Source organism: Dryas octopetala, chromosome 4 (genome assembly GCF_963921425.1).
Source record: "Dryas octopetala chromosome 4, drDryOcto1.1, whole genome shotgun sequence".
Classification (NCBI taxonomy): domain Eukaryota; kingdom Viridiplantae; phylum Streptophyta; class Magnoliopsida; order Rosales; family Rosaceae; genus Dryas; species Dryas octopetala.
Window position 1 is genome coordinate 21,019,047 of NC_141369.1, and position 26,606 is coordinate 21,045,652.

Sequence of the window (26,606 nt, forward strand, 5' to 3'; positions counted from 1 at the left end):
CACTTTACAAAAATGTCTTTTATTAATTTTTGTTCACATGGAGATGTGACCACGTACAAGCAATTTATTTACAAATTAGTGCTTTCTACTTCTTTGATCAAACACATGAGGTATCAAAGAAGAAAAAGAACAACACAAGCATTATATCTATAGATACAGAGCATTCCTAGTTCGTACCTACTTTCTCTGCTTCTTAATTAGATCATCAAACAGATGTAGCACAAGCAAGAGCTTGTGGGACGCCAGAAATTGTGGGCTTGACATTAGAGCATTGAGAGGTAATAGGGCCTTTGTCTCCAGTGTATTTGAGATCAATGTCAGCCAACTCCACATTGTCACAAGGCAAGCCATTACTGCATACAAGCTTCACAGCAAGTGGATCGGTAGATGTGCCCCTAATTTTCTTGAAGCTCACATTGCTGATCTTAACTTTTGATGGAACATCCTGTTTGCACTGATTATAAGGGCAGTACTGTTGGTCTATGAGGATTGGGAATTTCACATTGTTCATTACAATGTCCTCAAAGTGCATATCTGAGGCTGTACTTGCGTCAGGGGAAGCAGGCCATGTTTTGATTCTGATCCCATTTTCTGTGTTTGAGATGGTGCAGTTCTTGACAATGACTCCCTCCACTGCTCCTTCCTTGGGATATCTTCCAAGGCTTCCAATGCTTATGCCATGCCCCGGTCCACAGTTCAAAAGGGAAGGAAGGAAAGAAAAGGGAGAAAAAAAAAAGAAAGGAAAAAAAGAAAAAAAGAAAAGAAAAAAAGAAAAGAAAAAAAGAAAGGAAAAAAAGAAAAAAAGAAAAGAAAAAAAGAAAAGAAAAAAAGAAAAAGAAGAAGAAAAAAAAGAGAAAAAAAAAATTAAAAAGGTTTAGGGTAGATTGGAGTTTGGGGCCTTTGGTCAATTGTAAAGAAAATAAAATAGTTTGGGTTTTTATTTGGCTTTTTTGGAGTTTTATGTAGTTGTTTTTAAACCCTAAATTTGTAAACTCTAATATATTTCAATATAAAAAATAATTTAAAATACTCTAAAGAACCTAAACCCTAATATCATATACCATATCCTAGTTTGAGGTTTTTGGGCAATTGAAAAAAAAAAATGATTTGAGATTTCGTTTGGCCGTGTTGGAGTTTCGTTTAATTGTTTTTAAACCCTAAACCAATAAACTCTAATACCTTTTTATATAAAAAATAATTAAAAATATCCTAAAGGACCTAAACCCTAATATTCTATACGATATCTTAAATAATATAGAGTATAGATTATAAAGTATATAGAATTTAGTGTATATATTATAGAGTATAAATAATATATCAATTTTATTTATTCATTATACTAATTTTATTTCATAGTATTTGCCTCCAGCGCGCATTATATTCATCACATATCACATGAAACCTACCATATAATTTAATTTTTTTCAATGTTTTTTATCAATGTAGTAGATAATATGTTAAATAAACATATTGTGAAGTTTCATTCAAAATTTCCGTATTTTGATAATAATTTCCATCGTTTCCGTCGAATTTTTGTCGAAATTTAAAAATCTTCGAAATTTCCATCGAAATTTCCTCGAAACCCAAAATTTTATTCCTTGCCAACAACGCAATTTTAGATATAAGCACAAAATATATAGAAGGTTATAGCATGACACAAGTTAATTAATTAGAAGAATAATATAATTAAGGGATTAATGTCATTTTGCTCCCCACACTATTACACTTGTATAATTAGTTTGGTCCTTAAACTTTTAATTTGGAAAATTAAAAACTCTAACTTTTTCAATTTTGTTAATTGAAGGTTATTCCGTCAATACATAACTCTAACTGTTTAAAATTACTCGAGTTACGAACTAAAATTTTCAATGAACGACTTAGGATGCCTTAAGAACGATTAGAGATGCCATAATAAACGACTTGAGAATCTCTAGGTTATGACTTAGGAAGCTTCAAAACATGACTAGGAATGTCATTAGGAAAATTTGAAATATACCAAGCGTATAATTTGAAATGTACCAGGGTATATAACATTTAAAATCTCTCGAGTTACGAACTGAAATTTTCAACGAACGACTTAGGATCGCCTAAGTAACGACTTCAGATGCTCTAAGAAACGACTTGAGAAACTCAAAATTATGACTTAAGAAGCATCAAAACATGACTAGGAATGTCATTAGGAAAAGTTTGAAATGCAACAAGGGTATAAACATTTAAAATCTCTCGTGTTATGAACTGAAATTTTCAACAAACGACTTGCGATGCCTTAAGGAACGACTTGAAAAAGTCTAGTGTATAACTTAGGAAGTGTCAAAACATGACTTGAAATGTCACTATTTACAATTTAAAATGCACCAAGGATATACATTTAAAATATCTCGATATATGAACTGAAATACTCAAGGAACGACTTGAAATGTCCTAAGGAACGATTTGACAAGCCTTAAGGAACGACTTGAGAAACTCAAGGTATGACTTGGGAAGCGTAAAAACATGACTTAAAATGTCACTAGATACAATTTGAAATGCACCAACGGTATAAACATTTAAATTTCATGAGTTACCAATTGAAATTTTCAAGGAACGACTTTAGATGCCTTAAGTAACGACATGAGAAACTCTAAGTTATGACTTGGGAAGCGTCAAAATATGACTTGGGAAGCATCAAAATATGACTTGAAATGTCATTAGATACAATGTGAAATGTATCAAGGTTATAAACATTTAAAATAACTAGATGTATACGAATTGAAATTTTCTACAAACGACTTGGAATTCCTTAATGAACGACTAGAGATGCCCTAAAGAACCCTAAGGAACGATTTGAGAAACTCTAATGTATGACTTTGGAAGCGTCCAAACATGACTTAGGATGTCATTAGATACAATTTGAAATGCACCAATGGTATATACATTTAAAATTTCTTGAGTTACGAACTAAAATTTTCAACGAACGACTAGGAATGCCCTAAAGATCGACTAGAAAGCCCTAAGGAACGACTTGAGGAACTCTATGGTATAACTTAGGAAGCGTCAAAACATGACTTAAAATGTCATTAAGTACAATTTGAAATGCACCAATGGTATAAACATTTAAAATTCTTTGACTTACGAACTGAAATTTTCAACGAACGACTTCAGATACCTTAATGAACAACTTGAGATACCATAAGGAACGACTCGAGAAACTCTAGGGTATGACTTAGAATATCACTTGGTACAATTTGAAATGCACTAAGGGTATAAACATTTAAAATCTCTCGAGTTACGAACTGAAATTTTCATCGAACGACTTGGAATGCCCTAAGAAACGACTTGAGAAACTCAAGGGTATGACTTGGGAAGCATCAAAACATGACTTCGAATGTCACTAGGTACAATTTGAAATGCAACAAGTGTGTAAACCATTTAAAATCTCTCGTGTTACAAACTGAAATTTTCAACGAACGACTTGCGATGCCTAAGTAATGACTTGAGAAACTCTAAGGTATGACTTGGGAAGAGTCAAAACATGACTTGAAATGTCACTAGATACAATTTGAAATGCACCAAGGGTATAAACATTTAAAATACTTTGAGGTATGAATTGAAATTCTCAAAGAACGACTTAGGATGTCCTAAGGAATGACTTAAGATGCCCTAAGGAACGACTTGAAAAACTGTAGAGTATGACTTGTGAATCATCAAAACATGACTTAAAATGTCACTAGGTACAATTTCAAATGCACCAAATGTATAAACATTTAAAATCCCTCAAGTTACGAACTGAAATTCTCAAGGAATGACTTGGGATGCCCTAAGGAACGACTTGGGATGCCCTAAGGAACGACTTGAGAAACTCTAGGGTATGACTTGGGAAGCATCAAAATATGACTTAAAATGTCACTAGATATAATTTGAAATGCACCATGGGTATAAAGATTTAAAAACTCTCGAGTTACGAACTGAAATTTTCAACGGATGAGTTGAGATCCCTTAAGGAACGATTTGAGAAACTCTAGGGTATGACTTGAGAAATATCAAAATATGACTTGAAATGTTACTCGGTACAATTTGAAATACACCAAGGGTATAAAGATTTAAAATCTCTTGAGTTACGAACTGAAATTTTCAACGAACGACTTGAGATCCTTTAAAGAACGACTTAAGAAACTAGTAAGACTTGAGAAATGTCAAAATATGACTTGGAATGTTACTCGATACAATTTGAAATGCACCAAGGGTATAAACATTTAAAATCTCTCGAATTATGAAATGAAATTTTCAACGAACGACTTGAGATGTCCTAATGAACGATTAGAGAAGTCCTAAGGAACGACTTGAGAAACTCTAAGGTATGACTTTTGAAGCGTCAAAACATGACTTGCAATGTCACTATATACAATTTAAAATGAACCAAGGGTATAAAAATTTAAAATCTTTCGAGTTACTAACTAAAATTTTCGAAGAACGACTTGGGATGCCCTAAGGAATGACTTAAAAAACTCTAAGGTATGACTTTGGAAGCGTCAAAATATGACTTAAGATGTCACTACGTACAATTTGAAATGTACCAAGGATATAAACATTTAAAGTTCATTGACTAACAAACTGAAATTTTCAACGAACGACTTGTAATGCCCTAATGAACAACTGAAGATGTCTTAAGGAACGACTTGAGAAACTCTAAGGTATGACTTTGGAAGTGTCAAGACATGACTTAGGATGTCACTAGGTACAATTTGAAATGCACTAAGGGTATATCACAAATTACAAAAGCCCAAATGTAAAAAAACAGTAAACCCAAAATAAGGATACAACTCTGCCGCCGCTGCAATGAAATTAGTCGCCTAATAGGAACATCCCCTTCAAAGGAAGACTCGTGATAGGACCACCATAAATCCTCCATTTAATTATGAGTTGTTTGTCTACTTTGTTTGGTTGACTCTATACCTTTCTTTTAGAACAAGTCACTAGTGCCATTATATGAGGCTTTTACTGAAAAACCGATAATGACTTTTTTCATAGTCTAAAAATTTGCACCATATCTTGTTTTGACAATAAGTCCTTGCCCAAGCAGATCGATTTGTACTTTATCTAATAATCTTATAAAAAATTACTTCCAAGAACAAAATATTTGAGCTTTATGACTTAAAATCCACATGAAAAAAAAAAAAAAGCCCAATCTATATGCGTGTACACACCTGGAGGCGAGAAAAAACCTACCGAAAGCTCAACAAGAATAACGAAGGCTCGTTAGCTTTGTTGAGAGCTTGGCATATGCAAATGCATCTACAATTTTTAGGTTGCAGATGCATTTTTTAGGTTATCTTTTTAGATTGCCGATGACATGTTTTAGGTTGTAGATATATATTTTAGCTTGCAGATGCAGCTTTCAAATAGAGGTTTAGGTTGCAAATGGAGGCAAGAATTGCCCTAAACCCATGCATATGCAACTGCCGAGTGCTCGGCAAGAATCGCCGAGCACTCGATAAGAACCACCGAGTGCTCGATAAGAACCGCCAAGCACTCAGTAGGATTTTTGGGCTTCTACTTAAGTTTTAGGCCAGGTAGATTGTGGGTTATCTTTCTTTCTCATTATGGACTTCTACTTAAAGTACCCATAATTTCAATTAATAACGAAAGTACTACCAACTTAAAAAATTTTAATGTATAAAATGTTAATAACTACTATAGTTTTCTCACAACTTAAAAGAGCATAACATTCTTAGCCAAAGAAATTGAGCTGAGGGCCATATATAGTTGGTGCATGTCTTGCGGGTGGAAGGAAACATATATTACAAAGAGAGGATAAAGAAGTAATTAAGCTGTCCATGCTTAAACGCTGGGCATGGTTTTGTTGGTAATAGATTTTCTAAAGCTAAACACCTGAATTTATTACTAATTATAGGATTCAGAAGCTAGTGAACTACAATCCAACTTCTTTAAGGCCTCACAAAAAAATATCAATATTTCAATGGTGAATTAGCTTTCCAATCCAACTATAAATTGCCCTGAAATCAGATGGGGTTTCATCATCCTTCCAAACAAAAACAAAATAATAAATTGAATTAAACATTCAAGATGGGTCTGAAATTGATGAATATCTTGGCATTGTTCTTGTTCTTATTGAAATTAGCATCCGCAGCTAATTCCCAAGCTGGTGTGTTTGATGTGACAAGTGCTAAATATGGTGGAAGGCCCGGAGCTGATATTGCCAAGGTAATTTATATCATCTTATGCATTTCTGATCAAATTGCCAGATATTTCATATTTTGTTTGCTAAACTGAAACATTTTTCGATTTTGTACTGGGTTTAGGCCTTGGCGAGGGCTTGGACTGATGCATGTGCATCACCGGCCGCGAGCAAAGTTGTTGTTCCAAAAGGGATATTCAAGTTGAAAGAAGCAACTTTCAAAGGTCCTTGCAAGGCTCCTATTGAGCTTCAGGTCCAAGGCACATTGCAGGCTCCAGTAGATGGCAACCAACTCACAAAAAAGGATACTTGGATTGCTTTTGATCGAATTAACAAGCTCACCTTGACAGGTGGTGGAATTTTTGATGGCCAAGGAAAACTTGCTTGGAGCCAAAATGATTGCCACAAAAACAAAAATTGCAAATCTATTGCCATTGTAAGCCAACTCAATCCTAGCCTCTTGTTTGTTTCGGGATATTGTATGATGTCAAGTCGCCTGATCAATGACCTAGATTCATAGTCTGACAAAATAACATTACTCTCAACACTGTTTTGTCAATATATGCAGAACCTAAGGTTCAACTCCGTCACCAATTCCATAGTTCGGGATGTAACTTCAAAGGACAGCAAGAATTTCCATGTCAATGTCATAGGCTGCAACAATCTCCAATTCCAACGTTTTACCATCTCAGCACCTGAAAACAGCCTTAACACAGATGGAATCCACATTGGGCGTTCAACTGGGATCAACATCACAGACACAAAGATTGCAACTGGGGATGATTGCATTTCTATTGGTGATGGCAGCAAGCAAATCACAGCCACCAGAGTTACATGTGGACCAGGCCATGGCATAAGCATCGGAAGCCTTGGAAGGTATCCCAAGGAAGAAGCAGTCGCTGGAATTAGAATCAGGAACTGCACCATCTCAAACACAGATAATGGGATCAGAATCAAAACATGGCCTGCTTCCCCTTCAGCAAGTACTGCCTCAGATATGCACTTTGAGGACATTATCATGAATAATGTGGGTAACCCAATCCTCATAGACCAACAGTACTGCCCTTGGAATCTGTGTACACAGAAGGTTCCATCAAAAGTGAAGATCAGCAATGTAAGCTTCAAGAACATTAGGGGCACATCTTCCACTCCACTTGCTGTGAAGCTTGTATGCAGTAAAGGCTTACCATGTGACAATGTGGAATTGGCTAACATTAATCTCAAATACACCGGAAAGGAAGGCCCTCTTACCTCTCAATGCTCTAATGTCAATCCCAAAATTACTGCTGTCCCAAAAGCTCTTGCTTGTGCTACATCTGTCTGATGATCAAATTTGGCCGGAAGCAAAGAAAGTACTTAATTACTACAAATGTTATGTATACATATCTTGCAGGTGTTCTGTTTCTGCTTCTGTATAAGAAGTAGGTCACATGCAGTTCACATTGTATATAGATTACATCTTTAATAAAAGTGGGATATACTTGTATAGATAGGTGTCACCTCCATTTGCAATGGGACTTAAAATGTGATTAATAAATATGAATCAATTAATAACCGAATGGAATGGAACTGCAGTGATATCCATTTCAGAATTGTAACAAAAAGAAAGCTAATTTAACCACAATCAGTTCCACAAATTTTTATTTAATCATCTGGCCGGGTACACCAGTTCATTAAAAATTTAAACTGTGACAATGATGTTGGGGTTGTCCCAACTCTAGCCATATATGGCATGCACTCTAAGACTATATATACAGTAACATGACTTTTTTGTATCTGGAGAGATCACCTCACAAAGTCCATGCCACCATATGCAGGGCTATTATGTTGGAGGCAATATTGGTCGCAGTCAGGGAAGTTTGAACATGATCCTACTTTAAATATGTCCTCAGCTACATTGCCTACAATTTCAATGCGAAAAACAAATGCACGTCCAAATCTGTCTCTAAATTATCAACTACCTTGATTTTTGTGTTCTTCAAAGTTGAAAGTTAACATAGAGGTACTTTTAAGGGTCAACTATATTTTTAGTCCCAGTGTTTTTGCCTGAAATTATATTTTTGTTCTCGTAGTTTTAATTTTGTCAATTTGGTCATTTACAATCTTAGGACATTATGCACTAAACATGAAAATTTGTCTCAAATTGAAACTAATAATTTGTTTAAACTCGAGAGTTTTACTCTAAAATGCTGAAAATTATTATGTAATTTGGTGAGCCACAATTCTTTAGCAAATAAATAACAAGATTAAAATGAAAATTAATTTTAGAAAGCTCATAAGATGATATTTCATTCCCCCCAACAAAACTTTTCTTGAAAACAATTTTGTAAAAAAATTATCCTAAAATTGTAAACAACATAAAACACAATAACCAAATTGGCAAAACTAAAACCACAGTCACCAAATGTGATTTTGGGCCAAACATAGGAACTAATTAAAAATGTGGTGTACTTTTAAATATGAAAAAAGATGTCGGAGGTGAATGGGTAATAAAGTATCATAACTTTTTTTAAATTAAGAATAGAATATTATATTTTTTTCAAAAATTTCAAAGTAATAAATATTAATAACGATATGTTTTTAACAATTTCAAATAGCAGAACATTCTTAAGCCCAAAGAAACGGAGCAAACGGCCATAGTTGGTGCATGTCTTGTGGGTGGAGGGAAATATATATTACAAACAGAGGATAAATAAGTAAGAACCTGCCCATGCCTTAGCGCTGGGCGCTTATGTTGGTGATTGCTTTTCTAAAGCTAAGCACCTGAATGATTTACTAATTATAGGATACATAAGTTGATGAACTACAATCCAACTTCTTAAAAGCCTCACAAAAAATATCAATATTTTGTTTGTGGTGAGGTTCCCAATCGGACTATAAATTGCCCAGAATCAAATGGGGTTTCATCATCCTACCAAACAAAAACAAAACAATAAAGTGTAAAATTTCAAGATGGGTCTGAAATTGATGAATATCTTGGCATTGCTCTTGTTCTTATTAACTTTAACATCCACAGCCGAATCCCGAGCAGGTGTGTTTGATGTGACAAGTGCAAAATATGGTGCAAAGCCCGGCAATGATATTGCTCAGGTAAATATAATCTTATGCATTTCTGATCAAAATGACAATCTGATATTTCTAGAATTTGTTTGCTAAACTGAAACATTTTGGACTTTTGTACCGGGTTTAGGCCTTGGCAAAGGCTTGGACTGATGCATGTGGATTGCCAACAGCGAGCAAAGTTGTTGTTCCGAAGGGGATGTTCAAGTTGAAAGAAGCAACTTTCAAAGGTCCTTGCAAAGCTCCCATTGAGATTCAGGTCCAAGGGACATTGCAGGCTCCACCAGATGGCAACCAACTCACAAAAAAGGATACTTGGATTGCTTTTGACAACATTGACAAGCTCACCTTATCAGGCGGTGGTGTTTTTGATGGCCAAGGAAAGCTTGCTTGGAGTCAAAATGATTGCCATAAAAATAAAGATTGCAAATCTATTACCATTGTATGCCTACTCAATCCTAACCTCTTGTTTATTTCATGTATTGCATGTTGTCAAGTCAATTGATCAATGACCCAAATTCACAACCTCACAACATAACACAACATTATGCTCGATTGTTTTGTCAATATATGCAGAACATGAGGTTCAACTTCGTCACCAATTCCCGAATTCACCACATAACCTCAAAGGACAGCAAGAATTTCCATGTCAATGTCTTGGGGTGCAAAAATGTCACATTCCAACATTTTACCATCTCAGCACCTAGAAATAGCCTCAACACAGATGGAATCCACATTGGGCGTTCAACTGGGATCAACATCACAGACACAAAGATTGCAACTGGGGATGATTGCATTTCTATTGGTGATGGCAGCAAGCAAATCACAGCCACCAAAGTTACATGTGGACCAGGCCATGGCATAAGCATCGGAAGCCTTGGAAGGTATCCCAAGGAAGAAGCAGTAGCTGGAATCAGAATCAGGAACTGCACCATCTCAAACACAGATAATGGGATCAGAATCAAAACATGGCCTGCTTCCCCTGCAGCAAGTACTGCCTCAGATATGCACTTTGAGGACATTATCATGAATAATGTGGGTAACCCAATCCTCATAGACCAACAGTACTGCCCTTGGAATCTGTGTACACAGAAGGTTCCATCAAAAGTGAAGATCAGCAATGTCAGCTTCAAGAACATTAAGGGCACATCTTCCACTCCACTTGCTGTGAAGCTTGTATGCAGTAAAGGCTTACCATGTGACAATGTGGAATTGGCTAACATTGATCTCAAATACACCGGTAAAGATGGCCCTCTTACCTCTCAATGCTCTAATGTCAAGCCCAAAATTACTGCTGTCCCAAAAGCTCTTGCTTGTGCTAGCTCTGCTTGATGATCTAATTAAGAAGCAGAGAAAGTACTTCATTGCTACTTATAATGTTCTGTATATATATGTTGCAGCAATTGTTCTTTTTTGCTTCTGTATATGAAGTAGAAAGTACCAGTATTTTTGGTCTTTGTAAATAAATTGTATATGTTCATATCTTCATTTTGTCCCCAATGTGTGTGATCTGCTAGTTCACTACAAAATCATATAAAGAATAATAAGATTGGCTTTGATTAGTTGTGTTACCTGTCTCATGTCTTCCCTTTTTATGAGCACCAATTGATGGTATGTAACCCATCTCGGAAGCACCTGTGCCAGCCCTGAGTTGGGGCGTATATGCACAGTCTGTGGATGCTAAACTGTTCTATAAGAACCATTCTTGTGCAGCCTTGCAGAATGAGGGAAGAAGCCAGATGTAATGCACTTCTTTATAGTCTCAAAACCATTATTTGCTGACCCTCGAACTGCTCTCTAATATCCCTAGCGCGCTTCATTCTCCTCACCTGCATTCTTCGGGTCCCTGTAGCATTGCACAGCCATAGAAAACCTCTTCTCCTGATTCACACCCCCTCCTCACCATAGGCTTCCGGCATCCTGTAGTACTCACTACTCATTGGTATGATCCTCATCTGACCCCGACTTCTTCACAAGCTCGTATAATTTCTTCTTGTAACTTAATTCGCGCTCTTCTGCTTCCGTGAGCTTCAACGCCATCAAACTAGGATTCCTCATCTTCTATATCATCTCTGATTTCATCAATTTCTTCTGCTCCCTTTCTTAAGATACTCTTGTCTTGATACTAGTCTTAAAATGTTCAGCATTATTGGTTGTCCGAATACCCTCCTTTTCATCCTTTTGTGTTTCCGCTCTAATTGCTCCCTTTCTTGTTGATCACGCAACCTTTCTCCTTCTTCTGTATCCGAAGCTGTTCGTCTTTCAACCCGTCTCTCTTTTCCCTCAACAACAGTGGGCTGAAAAAAGCCCACCAATGTCATCACCTCATTAGATACCCATCTCTTCAGATCGCTCTAGCTCGCCATCTTCACTGAAAATAGGGTCTACAAATATATATTAGCCTATATTTCTTAAGAGTCGACTCAACATAGGCTACATATATTAGCCTATATTTTCCTATGCGGTTTAGGAATACCAACAAGCACCACGTGGCTGGCGCCCATTGGAAGAATGTTTACCCTTTTTCCTTTTTTCTTTTTCTAGTTTTTGAGAAAAAAAAAAAAACTTACCTTATTGAAATTGTGTGTTTTCTTTATCTTAATTTTTTTTAATGCAATTGGTTTCCGTAAATGCGACCCCTCCCTCTTCCTTCTCTTATAAAATACATGTAGTCAGTCTGTTTCTTGGTCTCAAAGTTAGATACCACTTTGCATGAAGAAGAACCCAACAGTCCAAAACTTACAGAAGCGGTGGTTCATAATCATATAGCAGAGCGCCTCCAGTTCGCATTCTCAAGCAAGGTCTCAAAAACTCCTCTCTCTCTCTCTCTCTCTCTCTCTCTCTCTCTGCGTATGTGTCTGCTTATGTTTTATATACTTTAATATTTTCTCACACCATATGGTAGTGCAAAGAAATCAAAGTGTTTTTTTGTCTGCAAAGAAATCAAAGCTTTATATTTTTATGATTGCACCCTTTGAGAGTAATAGACTGGCTTCTCTGTTTTCGGGAGGCTTCTTCAAATCCACCAATATAGAACTGAAAAGGTGAAAGATATTAGTCTTTTTCTTTTTTACTTTTAATTACTTGACAACTTAGGAGGGCATGTGTTATGGAAAACCAGACTACTAGAGGACTAAACATGTGTTACTTGACAAATTGAATGCCATTCAAGGAGAAAAAAAAAAAAAAAGAAGTTCAAATTGGATGTCAAACCATGTGGTGCATGTTTTCTTGGAATTAATTATTTGTGGTGCAATATTTTTCCCAGGAATTTTCTTGAACTCGGATGGGTGCAGTTGGTTACTTGTTTTGGTTGTAGTGTTATTACATATATGCAAATCAGCATATCTGTATTGTTTTGTCATATGAAAATAACTCTACACAATTATTAGAATCATATTTGTGACTAATTAACTTTGTTTCTATGAATTGGTTTATTCTTTTCTTGTTGTCTTTCTCTTTTGTGCATTCTAAATAAGCAATTCATTCAATTTATATTTTCCTTGTCTGCAATTTCTTTGAAACCCTTCCACCTTTCTATTCCTAGAAGCATATAGCCATATAGGTTATGTTTATCTGTGGTACTAATTAACTTATGTACATTCTGCTACTGGAACTGTAAAATGATTACCTTATCTGGAATTTGTAATGCAGGCTACTGGAGATTGGTGATTAACTAAATAAATTGGAGAATCTGTTTTGCAAGGAGGGAATTGCAAATGGACCAATTTAGGTTTCTTCTTTCCCTGTTGATCATCCTAACTCTATCAAGGACTTGTGTTTGTTTGTCATGGTTTTGGTCATCTTCTTCTGGAGAGACTGATTATAAGCCTACTGAAACTCTGGAAATATCTGGTGATGTTGCTGCTGAATTCTCCATGGACGCTCTCAATGATGAAAATGGGATTGAACGGCTTAACAATGCTAGACGAAAACTGGTGGGCTCTAAGTCCTGTTGGCATGATGCTTATAAAGGATTATTCGCAGCATGCCCCGAGATTGCTACTGATGACAATGATAAGAGAAAGAGATTTGCTTGGGATCTTAGCAATTGCTTTCGAAAGGAATCTGGAAGACCCCCTTTTCCTACATGCCGTGTTGGCTCTCCAATGAAAGCTTGCCTTGAAAAGCTGGACGAAAATGCTTTCGGAACTTACAGCGAATTCTACCTTGAAACCAACTCTATTTGCAATCAGTTACAGTTGAGTGTAGTATCTTTCTTTTAACCCATTAACTGTTAAAATATGAAGAATATTACTCTTTAACTTGAATTGTGATTTGTTCTTAATGCAGGTCTGATTTCTTCAGGCATCAAACAGAGAGATTGGTGAAAAATTTGGTAACGTCATCTGACTATGCTGAGGAAAAATTAGACACCATAGCAGAGAAATCAGAGAAATTATTGCAGAGCTCAAAAGATATACATGAATCTTTGACTTCAATTGACCAACAGACACAACAAGTGGCTCTTGTTACCAAGAATGCTAGTGAGCACATTGGTGATATAATGAAGCAGTCAGAGGCAGTGTTGGAGCAATCTGAGAAAATTGCAGCCTCTCAATTAGAGTTTGAGAAGGGACAAGACAAAATGAAGGAAAAGTTGGAAGAGGAGATGGCAATGCTTCATGAGTCTTATCATACTCTTGGTAAAGGAATTTACAGTTTACAGGATGAGACTATTGAAATAGAGAAGAAGATGAGCATAGTTGGAGACACTATGTCAACAAAGATGAGCAAGCTGCAAAGCAAGGCTGATGATATTGGAAATGTAGCAGGGATTTCATTGGAAAGGCAAAAAGAACTTCTACAAGGACAATCTGAAGCTCTTAATGGGCTTCAGTCTCTAACTAAATCCTTCTCTCAAGCCTTAGAAGAGAGCAGGAGCAATTTCATGTAAGTAAAGTAATTTTAAAACATCTATTCATGAAACTGTATATTACGAGTAATGTATTATTTCTTTATGTTGCAGGGATGTATTGCAGCAATTTGCTAAATTTGGCAGTGAACAACAGGAACAACAAGAAGAGCTTCTTCAAAAAACGGAGCATATTGAACGAGCTTCAAATTCCATCTTGGCAGCTCAGGTCACTATTTCTTTATGTTGCATACTATAATTAGTGCAGTCTATGCAATAGTTTTATTGTTTCCCTTAAAAATACTCCATTTTATTTGTGCAGGAAGCTTTTGAACAAAAGCAGGCAAACATGTTTGTTGTTTTGGATAAGCTATTCGCCTTGCTCAACACCATATTGCTTGAATCAAGATTATTTAAAACTTTCATTGTTTATGTCATATCAATGTTTATCATTTTCATGTTCACCAGCACAAAGCAAACTTACACTGTGAGACTCAAGCTTTACATTGGTACGTATACAATCATATATCTGTATTTTAAATTAAAAATGTTTTGTAAGTTTGTGACTAATTGATATATGAACAATTTTGTGTTACAGGTCTATGGATTGCATTCATGATTGAATTTTCAATCAGATTTTCAACAAATGGACTAGAGCAACAGACTAGGATAGTCACTATAGTTAGGATCCTTTATGTGCTCCTTGCTTCAGTTCAGATATTACATGCTATTTTCACGTACAGGTAAGTGAAAGAGAACTCAGCAATGATAAAATTACCTTTGATTTTTTTAATCTTCATTTAATATAATATAGATGTCTATGCAATTTTCAGGGACTATGAAATGCTGAACTACATTATGTTAAATAATCTAGCAGAAGAGGTTAGAAGCTTACGCAAAAATGCAGAGTTGTCATGGGAATCAGATGATGAATTAGAATGGTCTACATGGGTTGACACTGACATACCGGATGGCGTTGAGAACTTAAAGGACTCCAACAACTTGCAAGAAGAGATTGGAGATAATGCAAATGCAATCTCTTCAGTCACTGGAAGATATAATCTCCGCAGTCGTCCATGAACTATCTGTCCTCTTAAGAATTTTGCTTCAAACAGGAATATATTTAACAGCAATTCTACTCTCAAATGTCAAAAACTAGCTACAATACAAGTCTTTTTTTTTTTTTTTGTCGTGTATTTTTTGTTCACTTCCAGGATTCCATTTTTATGTAACATAATTTACAATAGAGAATCAAATATATATGTATTTATATGAATGCAGGCCGGAATGAAATTGAAGGCTTGAAACTCCTTTAATATAGATTTAATTACCATTTACTTGCTAATTAAGAGTTGAGACCATTATACTCCTAGATTTTCCAACTCAGATAATTAGCAGTGAACAAAAAAGTTGATCCCACAAACATGAAAGCACAGTCATTTTGTAAGTTATGCCCAGTAGGCAAAACACAACTTACAAAGTTTTTATTTTCTCACACCATCTCCCTTCACAATTCTCTTGAGTGAATCAAAGCTTGGAAAATGAGTGAGTACAAAGTCATAACCCAACGATCCATTTGCATCTTAATGATGGGAAAAACTCTTCCTGCAATTGGATCGATCATACAAAATACAAAGCACTGAAGTCAAGTAACATAATAATCTTTCACCACTTTTCGTAATCAATATTTGTTTTTAAATGCAATAATAATGGGTTTTTTTTGTCTGTACAATAATAATGGTATAGCTGAGAATAAAACCCTAGCCGCTAGAGAGAAAAAAAACCTCCAAAATTTTGTCTGTGGCAGCCTGAGGATTCTCAAGACTACCGTAGGCTAGTGATTTAGTTTTCTTAGGTTTTGAGTCTCTCTCTTGATCAAGGGTTAGTTTTAGTTGTTTTTATTCTTAAAGAAGATTTGTCTAGGATTTTTCTCTGACTTTTTGTCACTAGAGATGAACTCTAGCCAGTTTCTTGTTTGTGTGTTTTCATTTATTTTTTAGGATCAATGGTGCTTTCGATCTCGTTTTGAAGGGTGAGTGGTGTGGGTGCGATTGTTCGTGATCACACGGAGAGGTTGTAGTGGTTATGGCCTTCCCTCTTGGTCGTATTGCTTCCTCCCAACAAGTAGAGATTGAAGTTTTTGCACGGGATCCGATTTGTCTTGGGTGCTGAGTTTTCTTTTATTCTCTTGGAGTTCATTCAATTTTAGATGATGGAGGAGGATTTAACCTTTAACAGACACCTTTTGGAGAAGACTAAGATAGTTTTGAATTTAATTGTTTGAGGTTTGTTGTAGTTACGTGTCTATAATTGTAATGGGACAGCACATGCACTTGCTTGGTTTGTTTTATATTGTGTAAATCTTATTGGGTTGGTGCGGAAGCTATTGTATGGCTTCAACAGCAGCTTCAATTTGACTGTAACTCGTTTAGTTTTCTTCAATAAAAAAAACATAGCTGAGAATGTCGGCAAGTGCATGTATACTTCAGAATCCTTGTGGGGACAAAATGTCACCAATAGCATCATAAACTTTGAAATGCCACTGTAGAAAGTAAAATCGTGATTAAAAAAAGAAAGAAAAAACAAAGAATTGGGTAGCAATATGATAATTGGCTTATTTAATTGTATTCTTCATCAAGTGTAGGCTGTGTAGCTTAATTTGTCATTGTCGAGACTCTATTATTTCCATCATTCCTTGATAATCTACTTTATTCCCTAGTGTCATTTTCAGTCTGTATAAAAAGTGTGAAAGACTGGTGAGATAATTGGGGCGCTTAGCACTTCAAAATCGTGTTCGTTAAGCAAAAGATAAGATAGAATTAAAGGGCATGATTGGAAAGTACTTTAGTTGCATGTTTCTCTTTAGTGGTTATTAACAATGGTATCTTCCTTTACTTTCAGCATTATTATTGGTTCTTATATAGTCTGTCTTTGTTTTTTTCTTTGTCTGGAAGATTTGAATTTATGATCTCTTCTAACAAAGTAAAAACAAAATATCATTTTAATTACCAATAACTAATTGATAATATTTTGTCCTTTTTAACATGTTGATTGACAAACAGAAAATGTTATACGTGCCTATATAATTGTTTTATTCCATGAGACTTTTAAACCCTAACTCTATAGAAAACCATCAATAGATCGATGCTCTCTCTCTCAGATATGCAATACTTTCCCAGTTGAAACCCTGTTATCCTCCGTACTTAACTTATAATATGCTCACAATTGATGGCTCCAAACTGCTAGAAATTAAATAGGCTAACGATTTATATCAAACTTACAAGAGAGTACGTAGTTGGCTAATAGCATAAGTAGCTATTTTATTTTGTGTTTTACAATGTTTTCCATACTTGACGTCCTACCAAGCATATACTTACAGCCAGATTTCAACGTCAACAATTTCAAAATCCCATTTTTTTCACACATGTAGATGATTTACAACTTTTTTCAGACAAGCATATATTAATGTTAAAATATTAAAATAAAATAATTAAGCACTGAAAAAACTTAAAATGAGCCATCCGAGGTCTTTCTCTTCATGAATTTGATAGTACAAGCCATACCAAATAATAGGGTATGTCCAACTAGCCATAACACTAAGGATATATGATAAAGAATGCATGCCGTTGTTGTTGGACTAAATTTTGTGACGTTTTCTGTTTCCTGTTTTAATTTTTTGATGCACATGCACTTGGAACACATCCTTTGTCCTTATAATTGATCGTTAAATGTAATATACTAAATATCTACTTTATTTTTTTGTGGCTATGAATAAATAGACTGATAAGTTGTAGGAAAAGAAAATCTTAAACCAAATGATTTAAGCTATATACACTACTACAAAAAACGTAATAGACATCGGTCAATAGACAACGGTTTGTATTTTTGCCGTTATCTTAATTTACCACACAACGGTTTTTAACAAACCGTTATATTAAGGTATATTATCCCATGGTATTTGGTTTGATAATTTTTCCTAACAATTAACAGACAATAGTATTAGGGAATACCGTTGTGTTGGGCAAGTTTCAAAAAAATAAAAATTTTTACGGGTCTTTGTATTTGACAAAGCGCATATCTGCGTTAATAAAATCCTATAACGCCTTAAGTCTTTTGGGTCAAAGCCCTCTGACTTCAGCCACTTTCAGACACTCACACACACCGATCTCCATCTTCATTCTCACATCGATCTCCATCTTCATCTTCACATCGATCAGACTTCACCATCACGCATCTCCATCTCCATCTCTATCTTCATCACATATCTCCATCTCCATCTGCATCTCATACCGCATCGCCCATCTCTGCATAAATCGACTGAAACATTGAGAAAGCCACAAACCGACTGAAACAGAAAGCCACAAATCGCCCATCTCTACACTCCCTTTCATTTCAGGTACATTTGGGTTAGGGTTTTTTTGGGGTTCATATAAATCCAAAGCTGGTGTCAAAGTTGCCAACTTAAAAGTTACCAGGAACTGTTTAGATCTATATTGGTTAGGGTTTGAAATGTTTCGCTCATTTGAAGCTCGATTTGGAGTTGAAGATAAAAGAACAAACTTCAATTTGGAGATTTTGATCTAAGTTCAATTTAAGGTTTCTTTCTTTTTATTATTATGTATTCGATTTTGGGGTTTAAGAGCGGCTTTAAGGGCAGAGGGGTTTGCTTTCCAATGGGTTTGTGGATTTCTAGTGCCTGATTTATGTTTTAGGAGAGGGTAGGGCTAAGATTTTGACGATGGGTTTTTGCGTCATAAAATGGGATTCTGGTTGGGTTTGGGATGAGATTTTGTTTCTGTGGCTTAAAGTAGTTTCGAGTTCAGTTTTGTGGTAGATTTTGGTTCCAGTGATTTTGTGGGTGGGGGTCTGTTGTCATCTTTGTGCTTTGGAGGCTGGGTCTGGGATTTGTAGGCTGGGTCTGGGATTTGTAGGCTTTTGAAGGTGGATTCCAACTAAATTTAGGGTGGGTTTCAATTACTTACCTTGGTTTTGTGTAGAGCAAAGGTATCAACCCAAATCTCTCCACCCTTTTCCTTGTCTCACTCCGTCTCTCTCATTCTAATAATTGTTTTCAAATTCTTGTTGGATGGCTCTTTCAGATCAGCAGGTGGAAAATATAGGAATTGGAAACCAAGACAGCTGACTACTAGTTCTCACATGGTATGCTTATTGTTTGGTGTTTCAATTCACATGCACTTTTATCATTCTAAACTTCTATTAAGATTTATTGACATGTATTTCTTGGAATAAGTATTAAGCTGTTAACCAAACTCATTTTGATTAATTGATTCTCTAAGTACTTTGAAATGTGGTAACTTATTCACTGATCAGTTCTAATTTGCTATTGATGTCAAATGTATCCTTGTTCCATTTAATTGCTAACACGCTAGATTAATGTTGTTATTCTTTAGCACTCCAAATGCCACTTGCATGCATGCTGACTTGCAAGATAGATTCTTTTTAATTTCCCCCCTCCCCCATTTTTATGTTAAAGAAACAGTAGGCCACATAGAGGGGAGGTTCAATTACCAAAATCTTTTAGGTTATATGATCAACAAGCTTTTTGCATCATGGTGTTGCTTTTTTCTCTAGTCACTTATTTAGAGAAATGATAGAACAATAGAGTGAATTTCCTTTGTTGCAAAACACTTTTAAAAACTTAGGAAAACCTTATGATCTTGAGTCATGAGAGATTTAAAAAAATGGTTAGTTTTGAAAAAAAAAAAAACAAATGTTTGTGGAAGGTTTCCAGGATATTGACCAGTTAGTTGAATTATTAATTCATTTACTTTGTGATGTCCCTGGTTGGTGTGAAAAAATGTTCAGGTATTAAATTTATGGTACTTTTCATTTTTGTATATGTTCTAGTTCTAGGCATTATTATATTCATATCAATAACTTAGAAATGCTGCACCATGTGCTAGCTAGCTACAGATCTAATACATGCAATGTCAATGATGCTCACGTATATTACTATGTAGTACTAGATAGAAAGATGATCATAGTGAAATTTTTGGGTGGTGGCAGTTAAATGGGAATTATATATATATTAATAAAGGGTAATATAAGGTCCACTAAGTTACTCCAAATTTGATTAATATATTTCATCTTATGGTTATATATAGTTTGAATTTACTCATGTGTATCTCTGTCATGTGTGCTTGCAGTCAAAATTGGTAGGCCTGGGTATTGAGTAACGAAGCAGTTTGATGGGGATACAAAGCAAAGGTCTCTTTTCTTCCAGGTGTGTGTTTCATTTTGTTATACATATTTTCCTCTAATTTGAAGTTCTCATTCGTGGATATGTCGAGTACAGAGAGATGGACTAACTAACATGTGTGTTCTTCGTATTTTATGCAGATTGAACATAGAATATCTTGTAAGTACCGAACAAAAAAATTTAATTGGTTGGGTCATATATTTGATGTACTGCTCTTGCCACAATGTTTTCTCAAATTTTGTGCATGTTTGTCTTGAAATGGTTGATTCAGTTCTTTTTTCTTTGCATCATCTCTTTTCTTTATTTCATTTTTCTGAGATATATCTTTATTTCTTGAACTTTACTTTTGATTTTAGAGGTATTGGTTTCTTCTTTGATAACTGTGATAAATATCTTTAGAGAGGCATATAAGATTTTTTAAACTGACATTATTTCTCTATTGGTGCAAGAATTAACTATCGTAGTTGCTTTCTACACTCAAAAAACTGAAGCTTCTATTCCCATGCTATCTCACTGTAGTTTCTATTGTTAATATTTGTTATTTATTTCTTGAGTTGTATCTACTTACAGATCAGCACTTGCATTAATGGATTTTACTGTGATCAATTCATCCCAAAAGAGTCCCAAAATGTGGACTGAGAATTGGAGTGGATGGTAAGGTGCCTAAATAATCCTATTACTTTCTAATGTTTGGAACTATTTTTTTGTAAATCTGAATTGATTTATTGTATCATATCTTTTTGATCTGATTGTATTTTATTGGCAACGTACCTTCAAAACATTTTTGATTGGGTTTTACTGATATGAGGTTTGTTTATTGATTTTGTAAATTATATGGGTTTATTGATATAGGTTTACTGATATGTGCTTATTTATTTTGCTTGATCTTTATTGATTTTGTTTACTGATATAAGTTTATTAATTTTGTTTACTAGTATGGGGTTTGTTTATTGATTTGGTTTTAGTTGAATCAATATTTTGGTTGTTCAAAATGTTGTTTTCTTTTGTTTAGTCTTGGTTGCTCAGCTTCATGTTGACAAAAAACTGAGTTCGCAACTGGAGGTCCGGTCCTCAAAGGAGAGGTCCGGACCTCAAGCCTAGGTCTCAAACACCAATCTTACTGGAGGTCCAGTCCTCAAGGTTGAGATCCGGACCTCAAACCTAAATTTCTAAATCCAATCTTACTGGAGGTCCGGTTCTGAAGGGCTCAGTTCGGACCTCAAGCCTATCTTTGTATTCTATTTTCTTGTGGGATTGAATGCTGGATCAGAATGAAATTTTAAAGCTTGCATGATTATTCAAATAATAAGTTGGGCACTAGGAAAATTGACCAAACATGATTTGTGCACAGACTTTGTAGTGATGATCATTTACAAAAATTTCAAAAAAATAAAAATATTCACTTATCTGCAAATGAGAAACCCAATAATGAAAAAAATACATAGACCCAACAATGTTTGGTCAAGATACAAAAAGTTAGTGGATTTTTCTTCTTTCAAAACTCTCTTACTTGACCAAATAAGTGAATATTTGTATCTTTTTGAAATTTCTCTGAAGTTTATCTAAATATGACTTTGTGTGTGTTTGTGCTCTTTTACAGGGACTTTGTTAGTTTTCTTAGAACTTTGGAGTTGGGGTAGCTACTTAAAAAGGTATGGGAAGGAGGAAGAACAACACTTATACCCAAGAAGATATTGATGTGTAAATATACAAAATTATCAAGGATTATAATAGTGTTTTCAATTCTTCTATTTAGAGCTTGCATATGACTTGCATATTGCTTTGCATTGCATTGGTATCCTATTAGTTTTGTTTTGATTGTAGTTGGCAGTAAAAAGCTGGCAGATATGGATGCATATTCTTATGACTTAGGGGGGGTCAAGTTGGAAAGAAGTAAATGTGTTATGTTAAGCTAGGGTTTTTTTTTTTTTTTTTTGTGCCTCTTCTTTTAAGCTAGTTTGACGTACTGAATGTATTTTTTGTACAACTGATCACACTTATGGAATCTATCATGTAATGGAATCTTACATATATTTATGAAGTGTCTTTTGGTTTAATTCTGAGCATGAGCGTGCATTGTTATACTATAACTAAGTGCTGTATTGCATTGGTTTTCAATAAAAGCCAATGTACCAAAGCATTATATACATCAAAATCAAATCGAAATTATTATCTTACACAATGGTTATATGGTTAAAACCAGTTGTACTAATTAGTGTCATCCTACAATGGTTTTCAACAGAAACCGTTGTACCAAAGCATTATATACATCAAAATCAAATTAACATTATTATCTTGCACAACGTTTATATGGTTAAAACTGTTGTTTAAAGTGTCTTCATACAACGGTTTTCAATAGAAACCGATGTACCAAAGCATTATATACATCAAAAGTAAATTGAAATTGTTATTTTACACAACGGTTATTATACATAAACCGTTGTCGTAATGACTATTTCACCTCGTGTTTATACTTAAAACAGTTGTAAAATACATGCATTAGGGTATAGAAACCGTTGTCTCGCCTATTAGTACACATCGGTCTTTAAATAAAAATCGATGTCTAGATAAGTACGCAACAACGGTATCTCCTAAATCATTGGTTTTTGAGGGTGTATATACAACGGTTTTAAATTAAAACCATTGTGTTAATGTTTACAAGACAACGGATATTACCCGTTGTCTATTGGTACCCCAATAGACGTCGGTCGATTAGACGACGGTATTTTGGCAACTTACACAACGGATTTTATCCGTTGTATATTACGTTTTTTGTAGTAGTGATATACTAAATTATAAGGGTGGCAGTGACTACCACTACACTACTAGTACTAGTACACTTAAGTTCCCATTAAGAGTACTAGCAAATGAAAAAAGTTGGAGCAGTTGACTCTATCCTTGTTTCCCACTTATTATGGACAAAATTTCAGCCACATTGTCACTCTCTTCTCGATTCTTATTTGGTAACTTCTTCAATAAAATTTTATATGCTCCCTCATCATTACTAGTTACTCCTCAAACTCAAAGATGAGTTGTTCGATCTATAGAATATTTCGTATGTCATATAATTATAGTCAACATCGGTAATACAAAATCTAAACTTTTACGATTAAAAAATAAACCTATTAATCCGAAAGTAAAAAAAAGTCTGTATAGCATACGAATTGGCTTTTCGGAATGAATTATGCAGTTATTTCCTATTTATTTCCAACTGCATATATCCTCATAGTCATGGTTATATATGTAAGCTTATATGTTAGGTTCTTGGCATTGCATAATCGTCAAGTAATCTGCCTCTCCACCCATTGCCGATTGGTTTTGGATTGGATACTCTAATTCTATCATGGTATCAGAGCCAGGTTATCCGCGTGTAAGGCTCAAAATATCGCCACACGTGCGGGGGCGTGTTGAGAGTAATGTGGAGCAATGTCCCACATCAGAAAACTAGAGCTTAACATATGTGCTTATAAGTCTTGAACCTCTCCACCCATTGCCAATTGGTTTTGGGTTGGATGCTCTAATTCTATCAGAGTAATGATATTTAGACCAAATTAATTAACTGACCAAATAAGAAAGAACAAATGAGTATCACTTGGGGAGGTGGTCCTCATCTCCACATCTCCTCAAGTGATACCTCATTTAATCCTTCTCATTTGTTCAGTTAATTTGGTCCAAATAGCATTACTCAATTAACAACACCTACCGCACTTGTAGTACTCCCCCATTGTGTAGTGTATGCAAAGAGGTGTCTATACAAATCTAAATAAATATATAGGTATAACCTTACTCTACAACTTACAAATTGACAAATAAATTGGGAAATAGGAAAATTAGAGACTTCGATATCAAGACCTTCACAATCAGAACTCAAATACTATGTTAGAGATCACTCGACTCCCAAAAAACTTGAACTTATTATAGAACAACAATGTATGCCAAGCCAACAATCCTCCTTAATTTCCTCCTCCCCGCTCAGAATATTATTAATATAATCTTCATTATATATGTAAAATTAACAGTACAACGTACAGACAACAAAGTGCCTTTATCTATTTCTTTAATTCATGAAATAAAATATCCCAACAAGAATGTTTTATGTGTATATATATATATATAATTATATATCAACACTAATTGAAGGTAAAATAATAAATTTTCGATTCAATTGTGGCATTTGCAAATTAATAAGTTTAATCCAAAACAGAGTACTGGACTGAATAAGAGAATTAAACAATTAAGCACCATTACCCTTATGCATGCCAGTTTAAAGCCACAATGTTCTGATACTCAGAAGTGCAAAATTTATAAGCTCCACATTCATAGATGAAACATTATATATATATATATAGATGTATTTCACTAACATACCATGAACAAAAATATATTGGAAGAAACATGTTTACATGGATCACCATCTAATAATTAAAACTAGAGTATGATAATCTTTTGCCAATCCATGCAAGTAGCTAGTAGTAGTACTAGTAGTACTATATATAGTAGTACGTGAAGCAAAAACAGGATCTAGCAACAAATTGTTACATTAATTCATTGATTTAATTTCTTACATCAAGATGGCATAGCGCATGCTGTCACTCACCATTAGATGATTCATTTCTGTCATCTGCGCAAACTCAGCAGATGCCCAAACCCCATCAGCAGCCCCATGAACATGAGGAGGCTGATCAGAGAAGCAAGAAAGAAGAGAAAATGGCAGAATCACAACGCTGTACACAACCGAAAACCCTTTAATCCAACCCGAAGAGGACGATCTCATTCTACGATTCATAGGACGATCATCATGATGATGTGCAAAAATTGGCACTTCTGCCAAGTTATTCCCACCTCCAATATTATTATTCACCATGCTCTCATCAGCTACTCTGGGGGATTTCCTTATGTTCTGGAGGTTCTGCCTCATCGTTGCCAGCACATGCCACATGTTCGCCGGTAGCCGGGTGTGTAGATCACCCGCCGGGGTTCGCCGGAATCTGGATGTTGGGTTTGAAAGGTGAGGATGGAAAGGGGTTGGGAGGGCCAACTTTTTTTATATGGCTTTTGATAATGGCATGGTAGCTAGCTGGTGGTGGAGTTGCTAGTGCTAGTGTTTATCACAAAGCAGGGTTTTTATGGGTGGTACTACTGCCTTTTAAGGGCCTTCACATATATAATATTTTGTGCCTATCTCTGTGGGGTACTACTGACATATATCGAGGCCAACATTCCAACAGAGCTGCCTACTCAATTATAAATGCTAAGCCTTTTTATCACAAATAATTCTTTTAACTTTTATCTAAATATCAATTTGGTCCTTAAAGTACATTTTCACTCAATATAATCCTTCATCTTTATTATAATACATCAATTATTGTCTTTCTATTATAATATGCCAAATTTTTGTCAAAACTTGTCATGTGCGGTGCACGTGACCCTTTTCTGAAAGACAAAACAGTCTTCACACGTCCCACAACCACCCAAAGTGTACTCTTAAAAAAAAAATGTTAAAAATATAATAATTAAAAAACATAAGAAAAGAAATCTCCAACCCAAGTCTTAACACACAGAGTGTGTTCTGTGTGCTAAGACATTTTAATCTCTAAAAGAAGGTTTTGTGCAACAGACGTGACCATTTTGTGACCATTTTTTACGGCAATTGAAATAGAATTAAATGAAAAGGTGATCTGTGATGGTAAATATAGAAGATCACATTGACTACAACTGTGCTGTAAGAATCAAATTGATATTTTGATCAAACTTGATTTGTGATAAAAAGCCAATACTCAATTATAATAGTCTAGTACTACATATTTATAGCACAAAAAGGGAATTTAATTTTTGAGTTGCCTTTACAGTTCATTTGGTACAAACTGAGGGGGTGGGGGTCCCAGCTATAGATGGGTGTATGAGGCTTGAGAGACAGAAAAGTCATGAGTTGCAGATCGTATCAAATCAGATCATTGATGGACCTTGATTTTAATTAAAATATGATGATCAGAGAGAATTGAATTTCTACCATTTGATAACTACTGAACTTGATCTATATATTCTCTACGATCATGATGTGCATAATTAAGCAAGTCTCCTAGCTATCAGCAGGGTCCCAGATTTGGACTGTGTGTTGGAGAAGAATCAAATACTCTCAGCTTTAGTGTGTGATATTGATATATATTTCTATAGACAGCCCTGGTATCATGGCTAGCTTGCTATATATCACTCCACTTAATTAGTCTCTTACAGGTGTTATCAACATTATGTGTTCTCAACTATTTGATCAATGTACAAACCACTTTTCACATCGA

At 35.1% G+C, this 26,606-nt stretch overlaps 4 protein-coding genes, 1 long non-coding RNA gene and 1 pseudogene across 6 annotated transcripts; 4 read left to right on the forward strand and 2 right to left on the reverse strand.

The window, feature by feature from the left end:
* Positions 1-205: 205 nt before the first annotated feature.
* Positions 206-532, reverse strand: LOC147288032 (exopolygalacturonase pseudogene; annotated as a pseudogene).
* Positions 533-6,063: 5,531 nt separating this feature from the next.
* Positions 6,064-7,499, forward strand: LOC147288033 (exopolygalacturonase-like). The gene is made up of 3 exons (XM_086240974.1): positions 6,064-6,201; positions 6,300-6,611; positions 6,744-7,499. Exons 1-3 carry the CDS (start codon positions 6,064-6,066, stop codon positions 7,497-7,499), a joined length of 1,206 nt encoding a protein of 401 aa, XP_086097100.1.
* A 1,628-nt stretch (positions 7,500-9,127) lies between these two features.
* LOC147288034 (exopolygalacturonase-like) lies at positions 9,128-10,567 on the forward strand. The gene is made up of 3 exons (XM_086241097.1): positions 9,128-9,265; positions 9,366-9,677; positions 9,812-10,567. The coding sequence occupies exons 1-3, from the start codon at positions 9,128-9,130 to the stop codon at positions 10,565-10,567; spliced, it is 1,206 nt and encodes a 401-aa protein (XP_086097223.1).
* A 2,387-nt stretch (positions 10,568-12,954) lies between these two features.
* LOC147288035 (protein GAMETE EXPRESSED 1-like) lies at positions 12,955-15,170 on the forward strand. The gene is made up of 6 exons (XM_086240975.1): positions 12,955-13,436; positions 13,529-14,128; positions 14,205-14,319; positions 14,413-14,599; positions 14,689-14,833; positions 14,924-15,170. Exons 1-6 carry the CDS (start codon positions 12,955-12,957, stop codon positions 15,168-15,170), a joined length of 1,776 nt encoding a protein of 591 aa, XP_086097101.1.
* Positions 15,171-18,191: 3,021 nt separating this feature from the next.
* Positions 18,192-22,367, forward strand: LOC147288036 (uncharacterized). Of its 2 annotated transcripts, none has more exons than XR_015122007.1 (6): positions 18,192-19,094; positions 19,190-19,250; positions 20,258-20,334; positions 20,451-20,469; positions 20,881-20,964; positions 21,911-22,367. It is a non-coding gene; the product is annotated as an uncharacterized LOC147288036 (long non-coding RNA). The 2 variants fall into 2 exon arrangements; XR_015122006.1 differs by having other exon boundaries at positions 18,192-18,486.
* A 2,308-nt stretch (positions 22,368-24,675) lies between these two features.
* Positions 24,676-25,448, reverse strand: LOC147288037 (uncharacterized). Its single transcript, XM_086242156.1, has one exon. The coding sequence runs from the start codon at positions 25,247-25,249 to the stop codon at positions 24,872-24,874; it is 378 nt and encodes a 125-aa protein (XP_086098282.1). The 5' UTR covers positions 25,250-25,448; the 3' UTR covers positions 24,676-24,871.
* Positions 25,449-26,606: the final 1,158 nt, after the last annotated feature.